General features: G+C 48.0%; 2 protein-coding genes across 6 annotated transcripts in view; both read right to left on the bottom strand.

Annotated features, from left to right (window-relative positions):
• Positions 1–1,742: 1,742 nt before the first annotated feature.
• LOC123615079 (putative E3 ubiquitin-protein ligase makorin-1) lies at positions 1,743–16,096 on the bottom strand. Its single transcript, XM_045512204.2, has 7 exons — positions 7,595–16,096; positions 7,172–7,413; positions 5,229–5,332; positions 4,907–5,079; positions 4,682–4,792; positions 2,395–2,530; positions 1,743–2,148 (listed from the first exon to the last, which is right to left on the bottom strand). The coding sequence occupies exons 2-7, from the start codon at positions 7,245–7,247 to the stop codon at positions 2,011–2,013; spliced, it is 738 nt and encodes a 245-aa protein (XP_045368160.2). The 5' UTR covers positions 7,248–7,413; positions 7,595–16,096; the 3' UTR covers positions 1,743–2,010.
• Positions 16,097–16,251: 155 nt separating this feature from the next.
• The window catches only part of PPARD (peroxisome proliferator activated receptor delta), a 63,646-nt gene continuing 58,090 nt past the window's right edge, over positions 16,252–21,807 (bottom strand). For 4 of the 5 annotated variants that reach the window (XM_010949031.3, XM_045512205.2, XM_010949032.3 and 1 more), the window contains 4 exons: positions 21,275–21,413; positions 19,875–20,077; positions 19,255–19,705; positions 16,252–18,483 (listed from right to left, as the gene is read on the bottom strand). In XM_010949031.3, coding sequence (XP_010947333.2) covers positions 18,236–18,483; positions 19,255–19,705; positions 19,875–20,077; positions 21,275–21,413 — 1,041 coding nt within the window. In that variant the 3' untranslated portion in view covers positions 16,252–18,235. The remainder of the gene's footprint in view (positions 18,484–19,254; positions 19,706–19,874; positions 20,078–21,274; positions 21,414–21,807) is intronic. The other variant, XM_045512206.2, reaches the window with a different exon arrangement.

Raw genomic sequence — 21,807 nt, 5'->3', positions numbered from 1 at the left:
GCTGACCCTAACCGCCTTCCTTCCTCCACCGCTCAAGAGGGTGGGCCGGGCGGCAGAGGGCAGAATGGATGTCAGGAATCCTATTGTACTTCAGGATCGTTTAATTTTAGCTGATGTCTATGTTGCTTGTAGATCATGGGCTTTGCCATAGGATTTGATCATAATTTTCCACCTCACCGTAGCATCACCTCTTCCACAGGCCATCAACTGCCATCATGCAGAAATATTTGTTGAACCAGTATACCTGAGAATGGAGTCTCAGCAAAACCTAACGCCATCTATATGGCCAAAGGCCTTACTGTGAACTTCCTCCCAAAGACCTAGGAGCGGCCTTGCTCTGGTTGTTCATAAGGGGCCAAGAGTGCCTCCACCTCCAGAGTTTCAGTTAAGGAAGTGGAGGAAGCAGTCTTTCAGGGAAGGGAGGGGTCACTGCAGAGGACAGGAATAGGACAGGGAGAGGGGAGAAGAGCCCCACAGCATCCCATAAACCCTATTTTGCGTGCCAGCTTGTATTTCTCATCCTCCCAGCTTCTGCTGCCACATACGCATCCACTGAGTAAATCTGTACTGAGCACCTTATGGCTCGGGATACAGGGAACACAATAGAGACCCTTGCGCTCATTGTTGCTGACACTCAAGCAGAGACAGACAACTAAATAAGTAAACAACAGGATGCTTGTTTGTGGTAAGTGCTTTCAAGAAGAATAGACTAGGGAAGGGAGATAGAGTGACGTAGTTTTATATAGGTAGTCAGGCAAAACCTGAAGGAGATAAGGTAGCGGTCTGTGAGGGAACAGCAAATGCAAAGGCTCTGGGGCAGAAGCATGGTTGGAGCAGAGTGCAGTTGCTAGGAAGTAACAGGAGATAAGATCAGAGAGAGAACCAAACCAGGTCTTATACCACCTTGAGGTCAGAGAGTGGAATCTGTCTTTCATTCTGAATAGTCTGGGAAACCACAGATATATATTGGGGGGCTAGTAATTAGGTTTACTTATTTATTCAAAGGAGGTACTGGGGATTGAACCCCGGACCTTGTGTATGCTAAGCATGCGCTGTACCATTTGAGCTATACCCTCCCCACCGCCACAGGCATATTTTGAGCTGCATCTGATTTCCATTAGCACCCAAATTTTTATTTTTTTCCAAAATGATTTCAAGGGAGCTGTTGAAAAAGACTAAGCATTATTTCTTCGATAATGCCTGCTTTGCAAAGGCCAAAATGGTAGGAAAGAAGTTTCTTCCAAGCACCTCTATCTCAGGTGAGCAGTTCTAACCTCATAGATGTTTTTGGTCTTCAAATGACCAAATGCTGGTCTTCAAATGCTGTTAGGGCCCGGGGCGAGGTGGGGGGAGGCCCTGAGAAGTAGTAGGCAGGGCCAAGAATGCTAAACAGCTTTCAATGCCCTGCCCCCCTCAGTTTTACTCAGTGGTGTCTCTGGCTCATGCCCATCAAGGTTTACATTCTAGCAAAGGAGAAGGAGAGTAGGGAGGAAAGTTCTAAGCGTGGTTCAAGAACCCTGGGGGAATCCTGGAGACCTTTGCATGGAATCCATGACATTTTTACTATTTATACAATACCTAAAATGTTCTTTGCCCTTTCTGCTCTCATTCTCTTAGAAGCATAATGTGAAGTTTTCCAGAGGTTAAATGATGAATGATACTGCAACAGACTGCAGAAGCAACTCTCGACTGGGGTGGGAGGGCACCTGGGCTATGAGCAGACACTCTTCAGACACCAGCAGTGATGGCTTAGGCACATTTTATTGGTTTTCTTTCAGAATTTGTCTACAAAAGAGCAAAGTTAAAAACCAAGTCCCCGGCAAGAAGGTGAGAACCCTTCCTCTTTCCAAAAGCCCTCTCTCATCCCCATGTTCCCCAACTGTGTCACTGCTGCGGTTCATGGGGGTGGAGGGCTTGCTACTTTCACCCCCCACCAAGCCCAAAAAGGGAAAAGACCTACCACCTAGCAACCCCTGCCCCTCGGCCCCATCCCCCACATGTTGATCCTGGTTACAGGAGGCAGTGGTAAGAACTGTTGGGGTCCAGTGGGAGTTCTGAACCCCAGAAGGCCATGGCCAGGGCACAGTCCATGAAGAACACTTCCTCCTCTGGTTCCGTGCCCCCTAGGTACGCTGTTGTGCCCACCACCTGGGAGTAAAGAAAGAAATCAGTGAAAACCCATCAGCTTCAATTCCAGTTGTGCCAAGTACAAGGGAATCAAGGCTGACACAGGAGGTTGTGTGGGTTGTACATAGCATAAAAGTCCCACATCTAAGCAGGCACCATTAATGTCATGGCCATCATACACAGGTTTTACATTTATCAGAGACATATTATAAACCATGACCAGCAGCTTCCCCCACCCCATATCCCTGCTGATACCACCTCACTCACAGAGGCCAGTTGCATACTCTTGGTCCAGGGAGGATCAGAGGTCAGGGCCTTATCTGGGAGCTGGTGCAGGTAAATGCAGTCAGCCTGAAAGGGGCAGCGGCCATTCCCCCGTATGAAGAACCGGCATCGAATCTGGCTATGAGAGGGCAAAAGGAGAGAAGACCATCACCTTCAAGCCCAGTTGCCCCCAAAACAAGGGACCCTCAAGGCTGATATGTAAGGTTGGGTAGGTTGTACACAGCACAAAGGCACCACATCTGTGCCGGCACCACTAGCATCAGAGACAAGTGTAGATGTTACACCTATTACAACTATTTCCCAGCAGATGGCAGTAAAGTGTCTTAAGGGGTGCCTGCCTTTCTTACAAATCCTACACAGTCTCTGTTTGGGACAGTAGTGACCCTAGGAATCTCCTTTCCCTTTCTGAACTAAGTTTCAATGATACCGCCAAAGGAGGGGGGAATAGCAGATCACCCTGCAATGTGTCTCTGTAACCAAGTAAGAACAATGTGCTGTTCTGAGGGATGGTCTTATGATTAGGTAATTGCTAGCTAATGAAATTCATTGAGAAGTTTCCCATTTCTGAAATTTCAAATTTCACTCTGTGAAAGGTTAGATTACAGGAGAGGTTTGTGGGCAATTTGTGATCTGCTTAAGTAGGACCAGTTTTTGCCTGCACAGAAAGATGGGCGAGAGAGAAGAAAAGACAAAGCACGTATTTATAGCCTTTTTCTGCGTCAGTTCTCTGCTTGACTCCAAAACAGTTGAGTCTTTCCCACTTCCTGCCATCCCAGCATGAATGCAGGACCCCACTGACCACCAAGCTGGGAGCCTCCTCTAAATGGCTATCTCTTCCTCTTCCTCCTCCTACCATTTGACCAAAACTAGCATTAGGAACCCCTCCATCCAGATAGCCTTCAAAAACCCCACACTGTCCAAATTCCCCATCAGCCTCCCTCACCCACCCTCATGTGACACTACCAGACCTGTGTCCACCTATGCTGCAGACATTAGTCATCTTAAATTTTCCTTTCAGCCTCATGGTCAGTTGGCTACCCAGTCTGGCCCTACTTCCTCTCAAGTCAATATCCTCCCCACCATTCCTTCTAGTACATGCTAGGAGTCAGAATGCCTGGGTTCAAAGCCCACTTCTGCCCTGAAGTCCCACAGACCAGGCTCTAGTTTCTCCTTTTGCAGGTGGGGGCAGTAAGAGACCCTACATCATGGCGTTTATGACGCGCAGTCTGTCATCCAGGATGAACGCTCCATGTCATTGTCTCCTATCACACCCGGGCCTGGGTACTCCCCTCTGGCCCAGAAAACTTCGGAAGGCTCCCCACCGTACCCCAGCTGCAGGATTTCCCCACTTCAACCTCTCTACCTGGGGTGCTCTCAGTTTTCTCCTCCTGAGGAGCCCCTACTCCTCCTCCAACACCCAGCTCTCCCTGCTCTGTGAGACTCGCCCCACATTTTGTTCTCAGTAACTTTGTTAATGCAGCTATTACAGTCACAGGCACAATCCAAGTGTCTTCCCAACAAGGTTGAATGTCTCACAGGAAGAGACCAATCTTCTTTATCCCACCTTTTATCCAACTATACTTTGTATATGTCAAATATAATAAACCCTTTGGAAAGGTAGAATTAAGAACCTGGAACTGGGGGGTGGGGTTGTATAGCTCAGTGGTAGAGCACATGCTTAGCATGCATAAGGTCCTGGGTTCAATCCCCAATACCTCTATTTGAAAAAAAAAAAAAAAGAAGGAGGAGGAGGAGGGGGAAGATAGGGAGGAGGAGGAATTGTAGCTAATTCCAGATTTTGAATAAAGTCTACCCTCCCGCCAAGAGATTAAAACCTACCCAACTTTCCCCTGTCTCTGAGGGCTGCCTTTCAGTCTCCTTCTCAGAGACTCTATGTTTTCAAAGATCATCTAAGCAAACAACGTGTATTCATAACAATTTACTTCCCTGTGTCAAAAACACAAGTCAGAAACAAAAGCCAAGCTAAGCTCCCCATTGTGCTAAGAGAACCAGAGTTGCCCTGCATCGATCCTGAGCCAGGCTAGAAGGGAAACTTGGCCTTGCTCTTCTGCTGCTGTCTCAGGCACTCACTATTATTTACTGGGATTTCTGAAATAGTGGAAATAGCTCACACCCTCGCCTGCCATCTCCATCACTCCGAATGTCCAGGATTTGGGAGATCCTAGGTTGGGAACTGCGGCTTAGCCAGCATGGATTAGGGACTCCTCCCCTCTTTCCTAACCTGAGTCATGTGCCCCCTGCAGGTTACCTGGTCCGAGCCTTGAAGTTCCTAATGAGTTGCTCCTTCTTAGGCCCCTTGCTCACCCAGAATTTGCAGGGGATGATGTAGCTGGAATGGACACGGCACTGGGGACAGGACCTGCGAGGTGGGGTGGGAGGTGAGAGAAGAGGAGGCTCAAGCCCACCAGCTGGCCTCCGAGCCCACATCTCTTTGGGGCCTTTCCCTGCCTACTGGCCCCTGCATGACACTGACTTGATGACATCCAGCGGGAAGTCCTGTCGGCTCTTCCGCCAGGTGCGCAGGCAGCCCAGGCAGTGGGCATGGCCACAGTTGGGCAGGATGCCGAAGATCCGCTGGGCTTCTGGCTTGTCCCACACCTTGTCCATGCAGATGCCACACATGATGTCCCGACTGTCATGCTCCCTCTGCAGCCACGGGCAGGGTTAGAGCACATACCCCCTCAAATACACACACACTCACGGCCACCCAAATATAGCCCCAGGGACCCTCCTCCAGCATGTCTGGGCATCCCAGAGGTCCACCATGGCATCCTCTGCCCCTTCCCCTCAACTACCTGCTGCACCTCAAGGTCCAGGCTCTGAAGTGGGGCCAGAAGCTCCCAGATAGGGTCTGACTTAGGCTGAGGCTTCTGAGAGTAGCTGTGGCCACCATCAGCAGCTGTTGGAAAAAACTAGGTCCATTCATTCACTCATTCATGTGGCATCTACTGAGCATCTGCTGTCTGCAAGGCTCTGTTCGCGCATAAAGTTCTGCCCCCAGTAGCTCAAGGCCTAATCAGAATTATAAGCTTCAAACACAACTATTCAGAACTGTGCTGTTCAATAGGACAGCCACCTGCCATATGTGGCTATTGGGCACCTGAAGTGGAGCTAGTCTGAACTGGCATATGTTGTAAGTGTAAAATATACATGAGATTTTGAAGCTTAGTACCAAAAAGCCTCTAAAAATGTCTCCTTAATAGCTTTTTATATTGATTACATATTGAAATGATAATATTAGATATGTAATCTTTGATATATTGAGTTCAATTAAATGTATTAAAATTTATTTCACCTGTTGCTTTTTACTTTTATGATTTTTTTTTTAATGAAAGTACTGGGGATTGAACCCAGGACCTCATGCATGCTAAGCACACACTGTACCGCTGAGCTGAAACCTCCCCTCACTTTTTACTTTTTTTTTAATGTGACTATAAGAACATTTATGATTACATATGTGAATTGTAAAATGGTGCAGCCACATTGGAAAACAGTTTGGTGGTTCCTTAAAATATTAAACATAGGGTTAACATATGATCCAGCAACTCTACTCCTGGGTATATACTCAAGGGAAATGAAGGTGGGAGGGTATAGCTCAAGTGGTTAGAGTACATGCTTAGCATGCAGAGGTCCTGGGTTCAATCCCTAGTACCGCCTCTAAAAAGTAAAATAAATAAACCTAATTATCTCCCCCCCCCAAAAAAAAGTTTTAAAAAGCCAATTAGCCAGCTTAAAAAAAGAGAGAAATGAAAATACACATCTGTACAATAACTTGTACATAAATGCTCATAGTGACCTTATTCATAGAAGCCCAAAAGCAAAAACAACCCAAATGTCCATCAACTGCCAAATGAATAAAACAAAATGTGGTATATATCCATACAATGGGATATTATTTGGCCATAAAAGGGAATGAAGTACTTATATATGCTACAACATGGATAAACCTAGATAATATTATACTAAGTAAAAGAAGCCACTCACAAAAGACCATATGTTGTATGATTTCAGTTATATGAAATGTCCAGAATGGGCAAATCCATGGAGACAGAAAGTAGCTTAGTGGTTGCCAGTGGCTGGGAGGGGTAGAGGGTGCTGCTAATGGGTTTCTTTTCAGCGTAGTGAAAAGCTTCTAAAATTAAATAGCGGTAATGTTTGTACAAATCTGAATACACTGTATTACATTGAATTGTACACTTTAAATTGGCGAATTTTTTAGTTTGTGAATTATATCTCAATATAGCTGTTACAAAAAATTACATACATGACATACTTCTGTTGGGCAGCACTGAATAAGAGCAATAATTAAAAAAAACCCACTAACATTTAGTGTTTGCTCTGTGCTAAGTACTGTGCTAAGCACATCACAGCTATGAACTCATCGCACCCTCACACAACCCTGTGAGGTAGGTACTATTATCAGTGGCCTTTTGTAGATGAGGCAATTGAGGCCCAGAGAGGTTAAGTGACTTGTTCAAGACCACACAGCCCCTAAGTGATGGAGCCAGCATTTGAAACTAAGTGGTTTGACTCCACAGGCACCATGGTATTCTGCTTCTAGGGCAGTATTCTGTTTCTAGAACACAGAAAGCAACAGAGTCGGAGGAAACTTCCCCTCTGCCTGGGAATCTTGAGGAGGGAGAGGGGTGGAAAGAAATAGAAACTTGCTCAGAGACAGAGCAGGAACCCTGGTCTCAGATCCCACTAGTGCCCACCTGCAGTGCCCCTGATGACTCACATGATGGCAACAGGGACTTCCAGGAACTGCCACCAACCTCCGCAGCCTTGTCGAACTCCTCCAGGCCAGGCTCCATGCCCCGATACCCCCTGGCCCAGCCCCAACCCACAGCCACAGAGGGCAGGTAGGTGGGCTCGGACCCCCTGCGGGTCAGCCCCAGCTGGGATCCTGGCAGGGTGATCTGTGGCTCTGAGTGGTGGCGGCCCCACTCAAGGTGGCGGGGAGGCTGTGGGTGCTGGTAGCTGTAGGGAGGAAGGAAAGGGTAAGGAGACAAGGCTGGCCCCTCCTGGGCTCAGAGCTAGCTCAGCCTAGACCTTGGAGCTGAGTAGGCAGAGGAGGCTCTGGGAGGATGCATGGCCCATCAGAGATGATCCCTCCCAAGTCCCCCAGCCTGCCCCCCATTCCAGGAGAAGAGGGGCTTACCTGCACCGACCTCCGTGGAAGCAGAAGCCTCGCTGGAAGTATCTGCAGACTTGGGATGCCTTCCGGTCTTGAGCAAAGCAGCAGCTCGAGCCCCAGTGGCAGGCTTCTGGGTCAAAGTTCCTAAGAGATTGTCTGAGTCACGCCGAGCCCCATTTTAGTTCCTGCCTTAGTGATCCTTATAGAAAGAGGCCGTGTGGTACAAGAACACAGGCTCCAGAGATGGTCCTGTGTTCAAAGCCTGGCCCCTCTGGGTAACCCTGGGTGGGTAACTCAACTTCCCAAAGCTTGGTTTCCTCACTCTTAAAAATCAGGGTGACAACACCTCACTGTTACCTCAGGGATGTTGTGAGGGCTTTTGAAGATTTCACACAATGCACAAAGCAGGTGCTCGTAAATCACAGGGATTCATAGGACTTTCTCCAAACACAGAGGCTTGTGATTTCTGGAGTCAGAATTCTGAGTTCAGATTCTGGTACCAGGGTTGGCTCCTTGGGCACAGGCCTGTGTTGTCACACAGGAGCCCCACACTTGCTTTAAAGCTCTGCTGTTGCCATCTTAAAATTATTAAATTTTTGAGCAAGGAGCCCTGATTTTCATTTTGTGCCAGGTCTCACAAATGATATAGCTAGTTCTGCCAGGTACCACTATTTCTTGGTTGTATGATCTTGGACAATTTTTCCATGCCACAGTTTCTTCATGTGTAAGATGGGAATAATATTAGTACCTACTTCACGGGGTGATGTAAAACTTAAATGAGACAGTATATGTAGAAGTACAGTCATCCCTTGGTATCCTTGCGGAATTTGCTCCAGAACCCCTGTGGACACCAAAATCCACAGATGCTCAAGTCCCGTATATAAAATGGCATTATTTGCAGATAACATACGTACATCCTCCTGTATACTTGAAATCATCTCTAGATGACTTATAATACCTCATACAATGTAAATGCTATGTAAATATTTGCTGCTATGCAGCAAATATGAGTTTTGCTTTTTGGAACTTTGTGGAATTTTTCTCCCAAATATTTTCCATGTGGGGTACAGAACCCGCAGATACTCAGGGCTGACTGTACCTGGCACGTAGCAAGCCCTCAATAAATATTAATTGTTCTTATTACTCTGCTGACATCATCATCGTCATCACCACTACTATAGGGACATTTGAGGGTCAGGGTGGGAGGAGCCTGAGTTGGGAAGATGTTTACTGAGAGTCTACTAGGTGTCCAGGCCTGAGCGAGGGCTCTGCGGACCTGCGCTCTTGTCATGTGCTTCCTTGCCCAGAGGGGGAATGAGCCCACGTGTGAAGTGGCTGGGACAGAGGCCGGACTCTAGTCCCAAGAGAACAAAGACTGCCAGTCTACACAGGGGCTCTGCCATAGAGTGGTCCCCACCTCCCCCCCCAGAGAATGTCTAAGAGACTCTGAGTGAAGTGGTGAAGGTGCCAGACCGTCAGTCACATGGTCCTTCATTTGTAAGAACACGTGGAGCCCCTGGACATGGAAGTTGCCTGTGGAGCTCCCTGAAGTGATAAAGCAGAGAACCAACAAATCAGGGCCAGGAATGGGGGGAGGCATGGGAGGCTGTCACCTTGGACACAAAAATTCAGAGGAATGCCAAAAAAAACTCAGTAATAAGTAATATTTTAGTGTGTTTTTTTTAAAAAAAGATCAAAATTTATGCAAAAACAATCCATGATGAACAAAATATCAAATTTTTAAATAAAGACAAGATTCAACCCTGCACAACATACCTTACTTGCCTCTCTCAGCCCAGGCCCTGCAACAAGGACATGGATAACCAAGACAAACACAGATGATGGGAAGAGCTCAGGCAGAAATAAAAGGCTGGCAGGATGGAGATCTGCTTTAGACAGAGTGGTCAGGGAAGGCCTTTGAGGAGGTGCCAGTAGTAATACGCATTAGTCCAATGATTATTATTATACTATTACATAGCATAGCACTTATAATAATTATTGTGGCTGCTGTTATTGTTGTTATTTTTATAGAAGCACATGTGAGGGTCAGGAGGGTAATGTAAGATCACTAAACAGTAATTTTTTTAAATTATTTATTTATTTATTTAATCTTTTTTTTTCAGAGAGGAGGTAATTAGGTTTATTCATCTATTTACTTAATGGAGGTCCTGGGGCTTGAACCCAGGACCTCGTGCATGCTAGGCATGCTCTCTATACCACTGAGCTATACCCTTCCCCCTAAACAGTAATTTTTAATTTTAATTCAGATCACTGTCATTTTTTTCATTTAACTCAGAAGAAATTCAAAGAATTGAGTGCCCCTTCTGTAACAAATCACCTTCCATTTCCATTTGCTTATTTATGTGAAGATTTCTCAGTACTTCCCTTCATAAATAGTAAAAATAGAAGGGGGAGAGGGTATAGCTTAAGTGGTAGAGTGCATGTTTAGCATGTGCAAGGTCCTGGGTGCACAAGGTCCTGGGTTCAATCCCTACCTCCTCTAAAAACAAACAAATAAATAAACCTAATTCCCCTCCCCCCAAAAAAAACAACAAAAAAATTGATGTCAAATACTGTCTTATTCTAACAATAAGTAATGCTTATTCGTGGATATATGAGCTTTCTTGGAGGGGAAAAAAAAGCAATGGCCCCATCTAAATTTTCTAAAGAAAATTTTTTGTTATTTAGTAATTAACTGTGGAAGTGTATAATATATTTACGTTGTTTTGATCAATTGAGTACTACTAATAACTAAATTTAGACAAAAATTAAATTTCTGTTTAAGAAATATTTTTGTTGCAGGAATAGATAATATTGTGATCAGTAAAAGCCTTCTAAGAATAAAAATATTTGTATTAGGATTAGGATAAAATTCTGTGGGCAAAGTAAAATGGGTATTGAAGGAGAAAAAGGAATTATGTAAAACTGGAAAGCACTGGTTACGTATATTTTTATATGGATGACATTATATGTGAAATCTCTCTGGTATTTAGATGCCACTGGATACATCAAAAGAATAACGTACTTATTCAAATCCACCCTGCTCACCTGCTATTGCTGGTCAGCTGTCCACACAGCAAGTTCATTGGCAGGACCCAAAGCAAGCAGCCTGAAATACCTTGGATTGAGATTCTGCACAGAACTCCAGCCCCAGCCCAGTACCCCCATGGTGCTTATAATCATTCTCACTGCCTGGCCTGGAAAACCGAGAAGCTCCTGCAGGAAGATTGAGGGCAAGTTCTTGTGGGCCGAGAGCTTTCAACACATTTGTCGAAATCTTGCCTGAAGTATCAGTCTTGGAGAAGCAAGATTCAGTAATGGGAAAAAAATGTTTGATTTAGTGTGTAACTTCTCTAAAAACATCTTTTAAAAATCTCTTTTGGAATTAAGAGTAATATAATTGCTATATTTTAAAATAGGACTACTTAGAATATATTAGAAATGGAAGCTTTGCAACAATTTATGATATGATGAAAACCATTAGATAACTTGGGAGCATGGAAGGAAACATGGTTTTTCAAATTTCTTTTAGGTTTATAGAAGATGCTGGCCTGGTATGTTTCTGCTCCCAATTATAAAGTGGGGAGTAGACAGGAAGAGGCTGGGGTGGGGTAGGGACCAGATCAGTGGTGAAGGTGACACCCAAAGTTAGGGAGGGTGGAGGGTGGGGTGAGAGGGAAATGAGTCACAAGAAAGGGGTGGGTGACCTGAGAAGAGAAGCCTCTTATCTCCTAGGGGAGGAATCAGTAACCTTCAGAGGAAGGGTTTGCAGGGCGCCTATCCCCAGTCCCCAGAGCTTTGCTTTTCCTAAAGACTACCCACGAGGCTGACCTCCAGGACTTCCTAGAGAGGCCACTACACTAGCTCTGTCACAAGCTGAGAGGTTCAGTGACAGAGCTCTCCCAGCATGTCCCAGGGGTTCTTAGCCCATGGGATGAGCCACAGCCAAAGGGGCTAGGGGCTTTGTGATCAATCGATTTGAGAAACTCTTCCTTCTATATTTTCTTAGAGTCGTGTTGTATATTGCTTATTGTACATGAACATATTAAAGGCTATGATAAGTCCTGCAAAGGAACCTATTTGATTTAACCCAGTATTGCTTAAACTTGTTTTTGTTGTTGTTTGTTTCAGCCCTCCACCCACACACCCTCAGCATATCAATAAAACACATTTTGTTTAGGGAGTTGTCAAATTAGCTCATTTAATCTTCAAAACAAGATTTCAAAGTCAGGAGACATTTTTTGTTTTCAAAATCAGAGGCTCAGAGGGGTCAAGTAACTGGTCTGGGACTCGAGCTAGCCCTATAACCCAGGTGTCCTCACTCAGCCCAATACTTCTCTAATTAACCAAGATTGACTTGGCAGAGATAAGGGCAGCTGGATTTGGGGAATTTCTTAAGCCAACTTCTGAGGCCAAGGGGTAGAGACAGAGCAGCAGAGATCATAGGTAATCCAGCCTGGGGAGACAACAAAAGTGGCTTGGTGTCTAGGGGGCTGGAGCATGGACTCTTGAGCAGTGAGCCAGGGTCACCAGGACTGGACAGTTGGCTGAGATCAGGGGGTGCAGAGGAGAGCCAGGGCTGAGGAAGGCAGGGTTGGGTACAGGAAAGTGGGAGACAGAGTCTGCCAAAGGAGCCCCCTGAGTAGGATTTTTAGAACTCAAGGGCCTAAACTTAGACGAGGATGCCATCTTCCTTCCTAATCTTTGGGCAGGGCCAGAAACAATTGAAAAATCTTTAGTAACCCCACCACCTTATTTTTGTTTTTTGCCTTCTTCTTGCTACCTGGCCTCCTTTCTTCCCAACCTGGGAAAACCACTTCACCCTGAGACCCTAAGATCTACAATTATCCCTGTTTTACCCAAACTCCAGGGAGAACTGATCTCTTCCAGCTGTTGGCAAAACAAATCTGTGCTAAGGTATGAACATCTATCTGATGGAAGACCTAGGGAGCTAGTGTACCCAAAGGAATGACTCTCAAACGGTGTAATGTTCAAACTGAAGTGTTCCCATTCAAACATTTATGAACACCTGGCACCAGGCTATGTGTTGAGGCTACAAAGGTGACCAAGAGGCCAGATCCCACCCACAGGGAGCTGTTTGGTATTTCTGGGCAGAGAAACTTTTGTTGAGTGAAAGAAAAAAAAGGCAGGCGGGGAATCCCTGCCTTGAATGGTCAGACCCTGAGTGAGCCCTGACTCAGCTGTGCAGCCTTGGTATGGCTTATCCCCTTTCTGGTCTCAGTATCCTCCTCTGGACTATGAGGTGGGGAGAGATAATCTCTAGACTTCCAGATTTCTCTAGGGGCTAGGAAGCCCCTTCTCCCACCTGATGCACCCCAAATTCTTAGAGACTGCGGTTTCAGTGGCCAGGCCAAGCCCCAAAGACTTTTCTCCCACTTTCCTTATGTCCTCCCAAAACCCAGACTCCTACCTGCATGGCCGCTGGTTGTAGGGGGTGCTCTCCCCGCTACCGCCACTGTGATCTGGCCCTGCAGGGTCCATCCCAGCTGTGGCCCCTAATGAGAATCAGGTAGGGTTGCTCCAGTGCTCCTTTATCCCTCCCTTTCAGGGCAGGGCCAAAGAGAGGAGGGGCTCTGCAGCCAGGTCCACCCCTCCCCAGGGTCCCAGGGCTGCAGGCAAGAGGGATGGAGAGTTGGAGACAGGATGGCTGAGAGGCTGGTCCTTGAGCTGCCCAATCCAGGCTGCAGATGTGGGTGGGGTGGGGCATGAAGGCTTTCAGGGATTCCTAGGTGATTACTGGAGGAAACTGGGGGATGGTTTAAGGATTTTAAGGGCCTCAGCAAGGACCACCATGAGAGGTGGCCAGGAGGGGGTTTGCCTGAGGCTCTGTCCAATGAGGATGCTCCAGATTGGATGATAGCAAATCGGCCAGTCAGAGCCTCTCTCTTGGGCAGGATAAATGGCTGGTTGATTCATAGCCTGCAGAATTGGAGAACAAGGAGCTGGGCCTGTTGAGTACAGGTGAAAGGGGTACCAGGAGCCCTAACAGCCCTTCCAGCTCTATTTCCCTTCAATTCCTGTCTTACTCTTCCAAAGCCCAAAATCTCTCCACTAGACCGCAATGCCCCCATGTGGGAGATAAATTGGGAAAGCTAAAAAGACCAAAGAAAAGGAATTCTTTAAAAAGTTAAAGGAAAGATTTTTTAAATTGAAGTTAAAAAGCTTCCTATGTCTATCAGAAAATTGAGACACTAGGTTGGGAAACCAAGAGTCTTGGACATCTTTGTTATTTCTTGAACTTTTGCTGGAGTAAAATTATTTTCTAGGTGCTGCCAATTTGCCCTCCATTGAGGCTGTGTCAGATTATACTCCTACCAACAGTATGACAGTGCCTGTTTCTGAACACTCTTGCCAACACAACTGAATGAAACTTGTCAGTATTTGTTAAACTGTTATGTAAAACAACAGTATCTCAGTTTTAATTTATATTTCTCTTACTATGAAATTAAACATCATTCCATATATTTTAGAGGTACTTCCTTTCCTGTTCATACCCTTTGCCTATTTTTCTACTGGGTTGTTGACCTTTTTACTCAATGATTTTAGGTGCCTTTTATATTGAGGAAACTAGCCTTTGTCTGATGTCATACTTTTTTTACATAGTCGATTTAAATTTTTTTCTTTATGGTTCCCCCGCCCCACAATGCAGAAGAAATTTTTAAAATGTGTATACAGTAAATCATTTCTTTTGGTGGGGGGAGGTAATTATGTTTAATTAATTCATTTTTTAACGGCGGTATGGGGGATTGAACCCAGAATCTTGTGCATGCTAAGCACACACTCTACCACTGAGCTATTCCCTAGCCCCCCCCATAGTAACTTTTTTTCACAATAATAAGACTTTCATCTTTTTATTTTATAGACTTGTAGTTTTGTGTATACTACCTGAAACTTAGAAATTTTTGTGTGTCTGCTAGATTTTTGAAAGGTCTGTCTACTTCAAGATAATATGCAATTTTTCCCATGTGTTTCTTCTAGTTTTTTTTTAATGTATAAATATATCAGGTTTATCCATTTTTCTGTTGATGAACATTTTTGTTGTTTTTAAGTTTTTGCTATTGCTGTAATGAATTTGTATACGAGTCTTGGTGTAATTTGGTGGGTTTCACTCTAGGGTATTTTGTCAGGCTGGCTTTTCCAGGAAATAGATTTGGAGGTTTACTTGCAGGACACTCAGTGAGGAGTGCTCTTTAAAACACCTGTAAGGAACTGAAGGAAGCAGGACTGGACAGAGAGAGAAATTAAACTGCAATGTAGTTATGACAGAGGCCTCAGCTCCGGAGCTGGGATGATTCTTCCCATTGTCTCAAATTGGGGCAGGGAGGCTGGCCTCATACCCACGTGTTGGGTATAGGTGGCCCCCTGAGGAGGGGATGTGCTTATCCTGGGCAAGACAGCTCCCCTCACTAGGGGCAACTTCCTGAGAGGAACTCAGCTGTGAGCCCTGCCTACATGGAAATCATGCCTGGGTTCTGAGGAGCACATCTATGGGCATGTTTTAACTTTACTAGATTTTGCCAAATGTTTAAGTTGATTATAGCAACGTCCACTCTCTTCTGCAGTAGATGAGTTAGTATTGCTATTCTTCCTGTCCATGTTTTCTATCTTGGTTTTCCTATGCCATTTTCTGGGTAATTTCTACAGATCTTCTTTGAGGTGCAAAAGATGATTTTTTTGGCTATGTCTAATCTGTTTTTTAATTCATTGAGTTTTTTCCTTTGTTCTAGAAGTTCCAGGAATTTCTTTTAAAATGTTTGTTTTTTTTCCCCTTAACAAGCAAACTGTTTCTTTCTTATGGTTTTCATTTCTTTTTATTTTTTAATAATATAAAACTTGTCTTCTATGCTATAACCAACAGCTCTATTTTTTGATGTCCTGGGATGCTAACTTCACTGCTGGTTCTATTTGTTTTCATGCTGGCTTGTTTCTTCCTATTTGTAATTTTGTGAGAGTTCTGTACTGTCTGTCTCTCCTCCAGAAAGGTTTGTATCTGCTTTTTTCCAGGATCCCCAGAGATATTACCAGTGTGGGACTCACTTCTTCCTTTTTCTTTAATAAACTTTTTCAAGTTTCAGAAGTGTTATAGAATTATTGCAAACATAGTATCTTCTAATTCTCTTAAAGTCGCGTTCTTCTTTTTCAGCCTAAATTTTTTATTCACGTGTCCCGAGTCTCTGTGAAGATGGCGCCAAGGAAGAAAAGGAGGAAACCGGGTTGTCAGCTAAGGAGAGGGAAGCCCTGATGTCTTGTGGGGTTAAAAACTGACAGTGAATGACAGGCTTTGGATTTGCAAGTCCCACATTCCACCCAAGGCCCACCCAGGGGAAGCTGCCTCCGCACGGACCCTTCTGAGACCCTCCCAGACCCCCTCAGACCTATCCCTGGTTTGTGCCATGGTACCACACATCCTTTCCAGGGGGTGTGTATCCTTTTTCTCCTCCCACCCCAAATGCTCCCAGCACCACAGATCTGCTGAGCAGCGCAGAAGGTGAGGAGGAAAGATGGGCGGCTCTCACAAGCCAGAATCAACACCCCCGGCCAGCACTCCACAGTCTCATTTGCCCAGCCCGGTCTCCTGCTCTGTGCACTGGATATGGAAGAGGGAGAGGAGTTCGATCAGCCCCCAGGAAAAACACTGTAAAGAACTGAGTTAGCCTAAATCAACTCTTAAATATTTAATTCCCATTTATTTAAAGTTCCATCAGTCTGTGTACACTATTTATATTAAAAACACAGGAAGCTGGGGCTCCTAGCAAAAATATACATTTCAATTTTGGAGATTGTTTAGATACTGAGAAGAGCTGCATCCTCAGTACCAGACCTGGGCGGGGGATGAGGATGGGGGGGCGCTCAGTGCCTCTCCCTTCACAGCGCTGGCCCAAAAGGAGTGCCCCAACCCAAATCCCTGGTCAGCCGAGGATGGGAGTGGAGAGGGAAGAATCTTGCCAGCAGAGAGGGATCCTGGGGCATGGAAAGGCTCCTTGGGAAGGAAGACCAGACAGGAACCAGAAAGCCTGGGTTCTAACCCCAAGCCTCCTGCCACCTTTCTCTGTGACCTCAGCCAGCCCCTCACCCCCCCAGGCCCGCTTCCTCCCTGGGAAAGCAGCCTGGGGGGCTCTCTGCTCCCTTGCTCAGAAGGGGCTCCAAGCTGTGATCCAGCTCTAACTCTGAGGCTAGTGCACTTCCCCGGGTAGAAGGGGGATGGGAGGGACAGGGCCCAGGAGAGGCACTGGGCCCAGTAAGGTCCCTGATCACTGGAGGTGCTGCAGGGAGAGTTCCAGGTGACCAGCTGGGCCAAATACAAGGAAAAGGAAGGGCAGCAGAGCTGCTGGGACAGATGGATGTCATAACACGCTGGGTAAGTTTATCCCAGGCGCCTCCACTGTGAACAGGTGCTGGGCTGGGTCAGCAGGACTCCTCTGCCCACCAAGGGATCTGGCCCAGCCCCGGGAATAAGGGCGCAGCTCTGCCGGTCCACCTGTAGCCCCTCTGGGCACTCACCTGTCTCTCAGAGGGGAGAGTGGGGGGTGTGGGACCTATAGGTAAAGTGATCTCAGTGCTCGTGGTGTGTGCTGGAGGGGCTCCAGGGAGTGTGTGGGGGGCGAGGGCTTCGGCCGGGCTGGAGCCAGTGTCAGTGTCTCCGGGCCAGAGAAAAGAGTGCATTTGAGGCCAGGCCCTAGCACTGGGCAGAGGGGTGGGAGTTGCAGTGCTGACACAACATGGGCAGGACTCGGTGGCTGCTGCAGAGGAGTGGAGAGTGGGGTGCTGACGGGGGAGCCACCCCAAGGCCTGGGGTCAGAATCAAGTTTACTATTTGCTGCCTTCCCTACCAAAGTCCACCTCCCTTGAGGGAGCTGCTCCTCTTCAATTGCGTTGGGGGGGGTGTGTTCCTACCTGGAGGGAACCCCACCTCTATCCAGGCTGGCAGGGGGGCATCCCCCAGCGGCCAGCACAGGGGGCCATCAGCGACAGTGGCCTGGAAGACCAGTGAAAAGAATGGAAGGGCGGTGGGTATCAGTGAGGCTGAGGCATGCTGCGGGAGCAGGGGTCCACTGAATCGGTACCAGCCTCAGCCTCAGGAGGGTGGGGACAGTCTGGGTGAGGTGTCCTCCCCCAGGGACCCAGTGACCCACTGCAGTCAGCCCAGGCCCTGCTTGGCTTCCCCAGGAAGCCAGGCCCAGAGAACTTAGTGTTTCTTTGTTTGGATGGCAGAGTCCTTTGCTGTGCAGACAGAAGTGAGGCCCTGCCCCTCGAAGGTGACCGTGGGTGCAGAGGGCAGGCCTTTCCCTTTCTGCTCTGGGGCCCCGGGGGCAAAAGCAGAGGTCCTGTTCTATGCTGCTGGTGAAATAACACAAACTGTCTCACAGGAAGAGAAAGAGGGACAGAGATGGAAAGAAGAGTGAGACTTACAGAGAGGAAACAGGAGACAGAGCAAAGAAATGAGAGAAGAAAGAAGGGCTGAGGAGGGAGACAAGGAAGGGAGAGGGAGGCAGGGGATACAGGGAGCGAGGGGCCGTGTGTCCAGGCAGCCGCGTATGTGATCCCGCAGCTGGGGCTCCACGCCGAGTGCTCAAGGGCTGGTCAAGGAGAAGTCCCGTGGGCGGCGCCTGCCCCGGTGCTCGGCCCTCCCAGGCCTGCTGCCCCTCAGTACATGTCCTTGTAGATCTCCTGGAGCAGGGGGTGCAGCGAGGTCTCTGTCTCGGTCTTCTTGATCCGCTGCATCATCTGAGCATGCTCGGTGACCAGCTGCCGCAGGTCAGCCATCTTCTGCAGCAGCTTGGGGAAGAGGTACTGTGTGTCGGGGTGGTTGGCCTGCAGGTGGAACTCGAGGGCACGCAGGATGGTGTCCTGGATGGCCTCCACCTGTGACACGTTCATGAGGCCTGGCCGGTCTGTGGTGGGCACAGGGCAGAGGTGTGGGGGGAAGCAGGCATACGTGGGATCTCAGAAGGGCAGAGGAGCTCCCCTAACCCTACCTGCATGGGTGACTGAACGCTGGGGGCAGTGGGCCTGCTTGCTGTGACAGACACAAGCCCTGTGCTATCAGTGACTGCCCCTCTGAGTGTTCTAGTCCCCTACCTCCTTTATTCCCCCCGACTAGGCAGCATTGTATCATGGTTAGGATACTCCCTGCCTGAATCCAAATTCTTTCTCTGCTACCGACTAGCGATGAGGCTACAGGCAGGTCACTCAGCCTCTCTGGACCTGTTTCCTCATCTGTAGAACGGGGATAACAGAAAGTACCTCTCACAGAGTTGTTACAAGGATTAAAGAGTTATAATTTAGGAAAAGGAACCAGAACGGTGGCTGGCATGAAGTAAGCTCTGTGCCACTGTCAGCATGCCATAGCAGCATGTCATATTTATTGTGTTGGAATTTGAAAAATTCAGGTAAAATACAGATTTCTCCACCACCAGAAATAACCCCCATCAACATGCTGGTATATTTCCTTTCAGTCTTTTTCCTATCTCCTCTCTGTCTACGTCAGATGGAGCTGGTTCTCACAGTTACTGCCTTACATGCTCCACAGCCACCATCACACAGACACTTCCCTATGCTGCCTGGTTTAGGCTCGGAGCCCTGCAGTGAGGGTCCAACCTCAGGAGTCAGCCCCCAGGAGGGCTGACGGTGTGGAGCTGGCCCACTGCCCCACCCTCACTTACCTCCACACAGAATGATGGCCGCGATGAAGAGAGCCAGGTCACTGTCATCAAGTTCCAGGGCATTGAACTTGACAGCAAATTCGAACTTGGGCTCGATGATGTCACTGAAGGGCTTTCGGAGGCTGCGCAGGAACTCACGGGTGACAAAGCCAGTGCCGTTGGCCACCAGCAGCCCGTCCTTATTGACAATAGAGGCCAGCATGGCGAAGATGGCCTCATGCACACCATACTTGAGCAGGGTCACCTGGTCGTTGAGGAAGAGGTTGCTGAAGCTGGGGATGCTCTTGGCGAACTCTGTGAGCTCACGCACGGTCTCCACCGTGGTACACTGGCAGCGGTAGAAGACATGCACGCTGATCTCCTTGTAGGGGGGCAGACCATTCACCAGCTGCTTCCATACCAGGCCCTTCTCCGCCTGCCACAATGTCTCGATGTCGTGGATCACAAAGGGCTGAAAACCAGGCCCTGTTAGAGGCCAGGCCTCGGGAGACCCCCGCCCATGTGTTACCCATACCCCCTGCCTGTACCACGAAGTGCGGGGAAGGAAGAGGCCTGGTTCTCCCAGGAGCCAGGCAGGGCCCCGAGCCCAGGATGCTGCCAAGCTGAGCAGTGACACTCACCGCCGTGTGGCTGGCCTTGCCGGTGAGGATGCCGCGGGCCTTCTTTTTGGTCATGTTGAAGTTTTTCAGGTAGGCATTGTAGATGTGCTTGGAGAAGGCCTTCAGGTCAGCCACCTGGGGGTTGTGCTGACTCCCCTCATTCGCCGTCAGCCCTGCCACCAGCTTCCTCTTCTCAGCCTCTGGCATCCGGCCAAAGCGGATGGCTGCATGGAAAAGGGGCCATCACGGAGGAGCCTAGGCAGAGGCCAGCATCTCTAACCTCCTCGTCTCTCCACAGGTACACAGGCCAAAGACAAAGACAGTTTTTGAGCACAGGGCCTTCAGAAGCTCTAGAGCCAGCAAGTTGGAATACCGGGGAACCCCTCCAGAATGTAAGCTCCAGGGGGCAGCGCTTCTCTCTGTCTTGTTCACAGCACCCGGCACACAGGACTGTAACTCACGGAGTGACTGAGCCAGTCTGGCTGGAAGGTGGTGCGGCGTGGTGGGCAGAAAGACTGACTTTGGTGTCAGAGGTCTGTGCTGTAAGTTCCAGCTCAGAAGCTTCCTAGCCATGTGACCTTAGGCAGGCTATCTCATTTTCTCTTTTTGTGAGAAAAATGGGGCTAATACTTAAATCTCACTAGATTGTCAGAACAACTGAGTAGAGTATTCACACAGTAAGCACTCAGAAACTGTAATGTATAGAATATGAATCTGGCTTCTTTCAGAGAAAAAGTGAGAAGAATTCAGTCAGCCCTGAGATCTCCTAGGAAACCCCCTCTCCCCACCCAAGGGATGGGGCCCTGGCAGATACAGACTAATGGGATCAAACCCCAGACCTGCCGCCCTCTAAGATGCCAGACAAGTACCTGTGGGTGGAGAAAACTGAACAAGAGGCTCTTCCCTGTCCGCTGGAGGCCTGACCCAGAGAGGCAAAGAGGGGGCAGGTGGACCATGCAAAACCTGCCTCTTTAAGTCTGAAGACAAGACTCTGCAGGAGGCCGAGAGCCCAGGGCAGAGCAGGTTCTGATCACTTACTGGCTCCTCAACAACCAAGAAGGGCTGAGGGGATCCTCGGCCTTGGCAGTGGCTTTTCATGCTGTGTCAGGTCATCCAAGACAGAATGGAGGTTCTGGGAGTGGGGTTTCCAACAGTGTTGGAGTTGGGTTCAATTCCCAGTTCCCTTCTGGGCCAGAGAGGGTGAGTTTCAGGCACAGATAGGTGATGACTGCCGCCAGCCGGGGAAGCACAGCGGGTCCCGGCAGTCTGGGGAGGCAGACCCCATGCCAGCCAGTGTTGGCTGTGAGATCAGCAAGGTCAACAGAGACATGTGTGCTTACTGTGTGCTGGGCACTGCTGAGGGCCCCCCTTCCCGGGCGCCCTGGAACCTGTCTTCAGCAGCATGGGACCCGTGCTCTCACCGTTGTGTGACATGCCCAGCGCCAGGCATTTCTGGAAGCGGCAGTACTGGCACTTGTTGCGGTTCTTCTTCTGGATCTTGCAGATCCGCTCACACTTCTCGTATTCCAGCTTCATGCGGATCGTCCGACGGAAGAAGCCCTGCCAGGTGCGAACAGATGAGGAAGAGAAAAGCCACAAGGGAGGGGGAGAGGTTAAGAATCCTGCTCTGCCCACTGGGTTGCACCAGGGGGCCTGATTATGCATAAAATGTAAAATTCCTGCAAACTGGAAGTAATGGGGGAAACTGGTTTTGGAGGGAAGAGGGAGAAAGAAAGTAAACTCTAAAGCTTTTGAAATAATTAAAATAATATACCATATTTACTGTAAGTGCTTCTTTGGTAACATAAAACTGTATTGTAGTTAACTTGATTTATTCATAAATGTATCTGGTTCTGCATCTTTTCTAGGTAGTCGTTTAACGAATAATATGAGAAAAGGCTTCAAGGCACAGGAAATCCTGACCTCTGGAAGATGGCTCAGCCCAAGACCCTCA

The sequence above is a fragment of the Camelus bactrianus genome, chromosome 20, assembly GCF_048773025.1.
Source record: "Camelus bactrianus isolate YW-2024 breed Bactrian camel chromosome 20, ASM4877302v1, whole genome shotgun sequence".
Lineage (NCBI taxonomy): Eukaryota > Metazoa > Chordata > Mammalia > Artiodactyla > Camelidae > Camelus > Camelus bactrianus.
The sequence above is the reverse complement of the archived record's forward strand: the minus strand, read 5'-3'. Positions and strand labels throughout refer to the sequence as shown.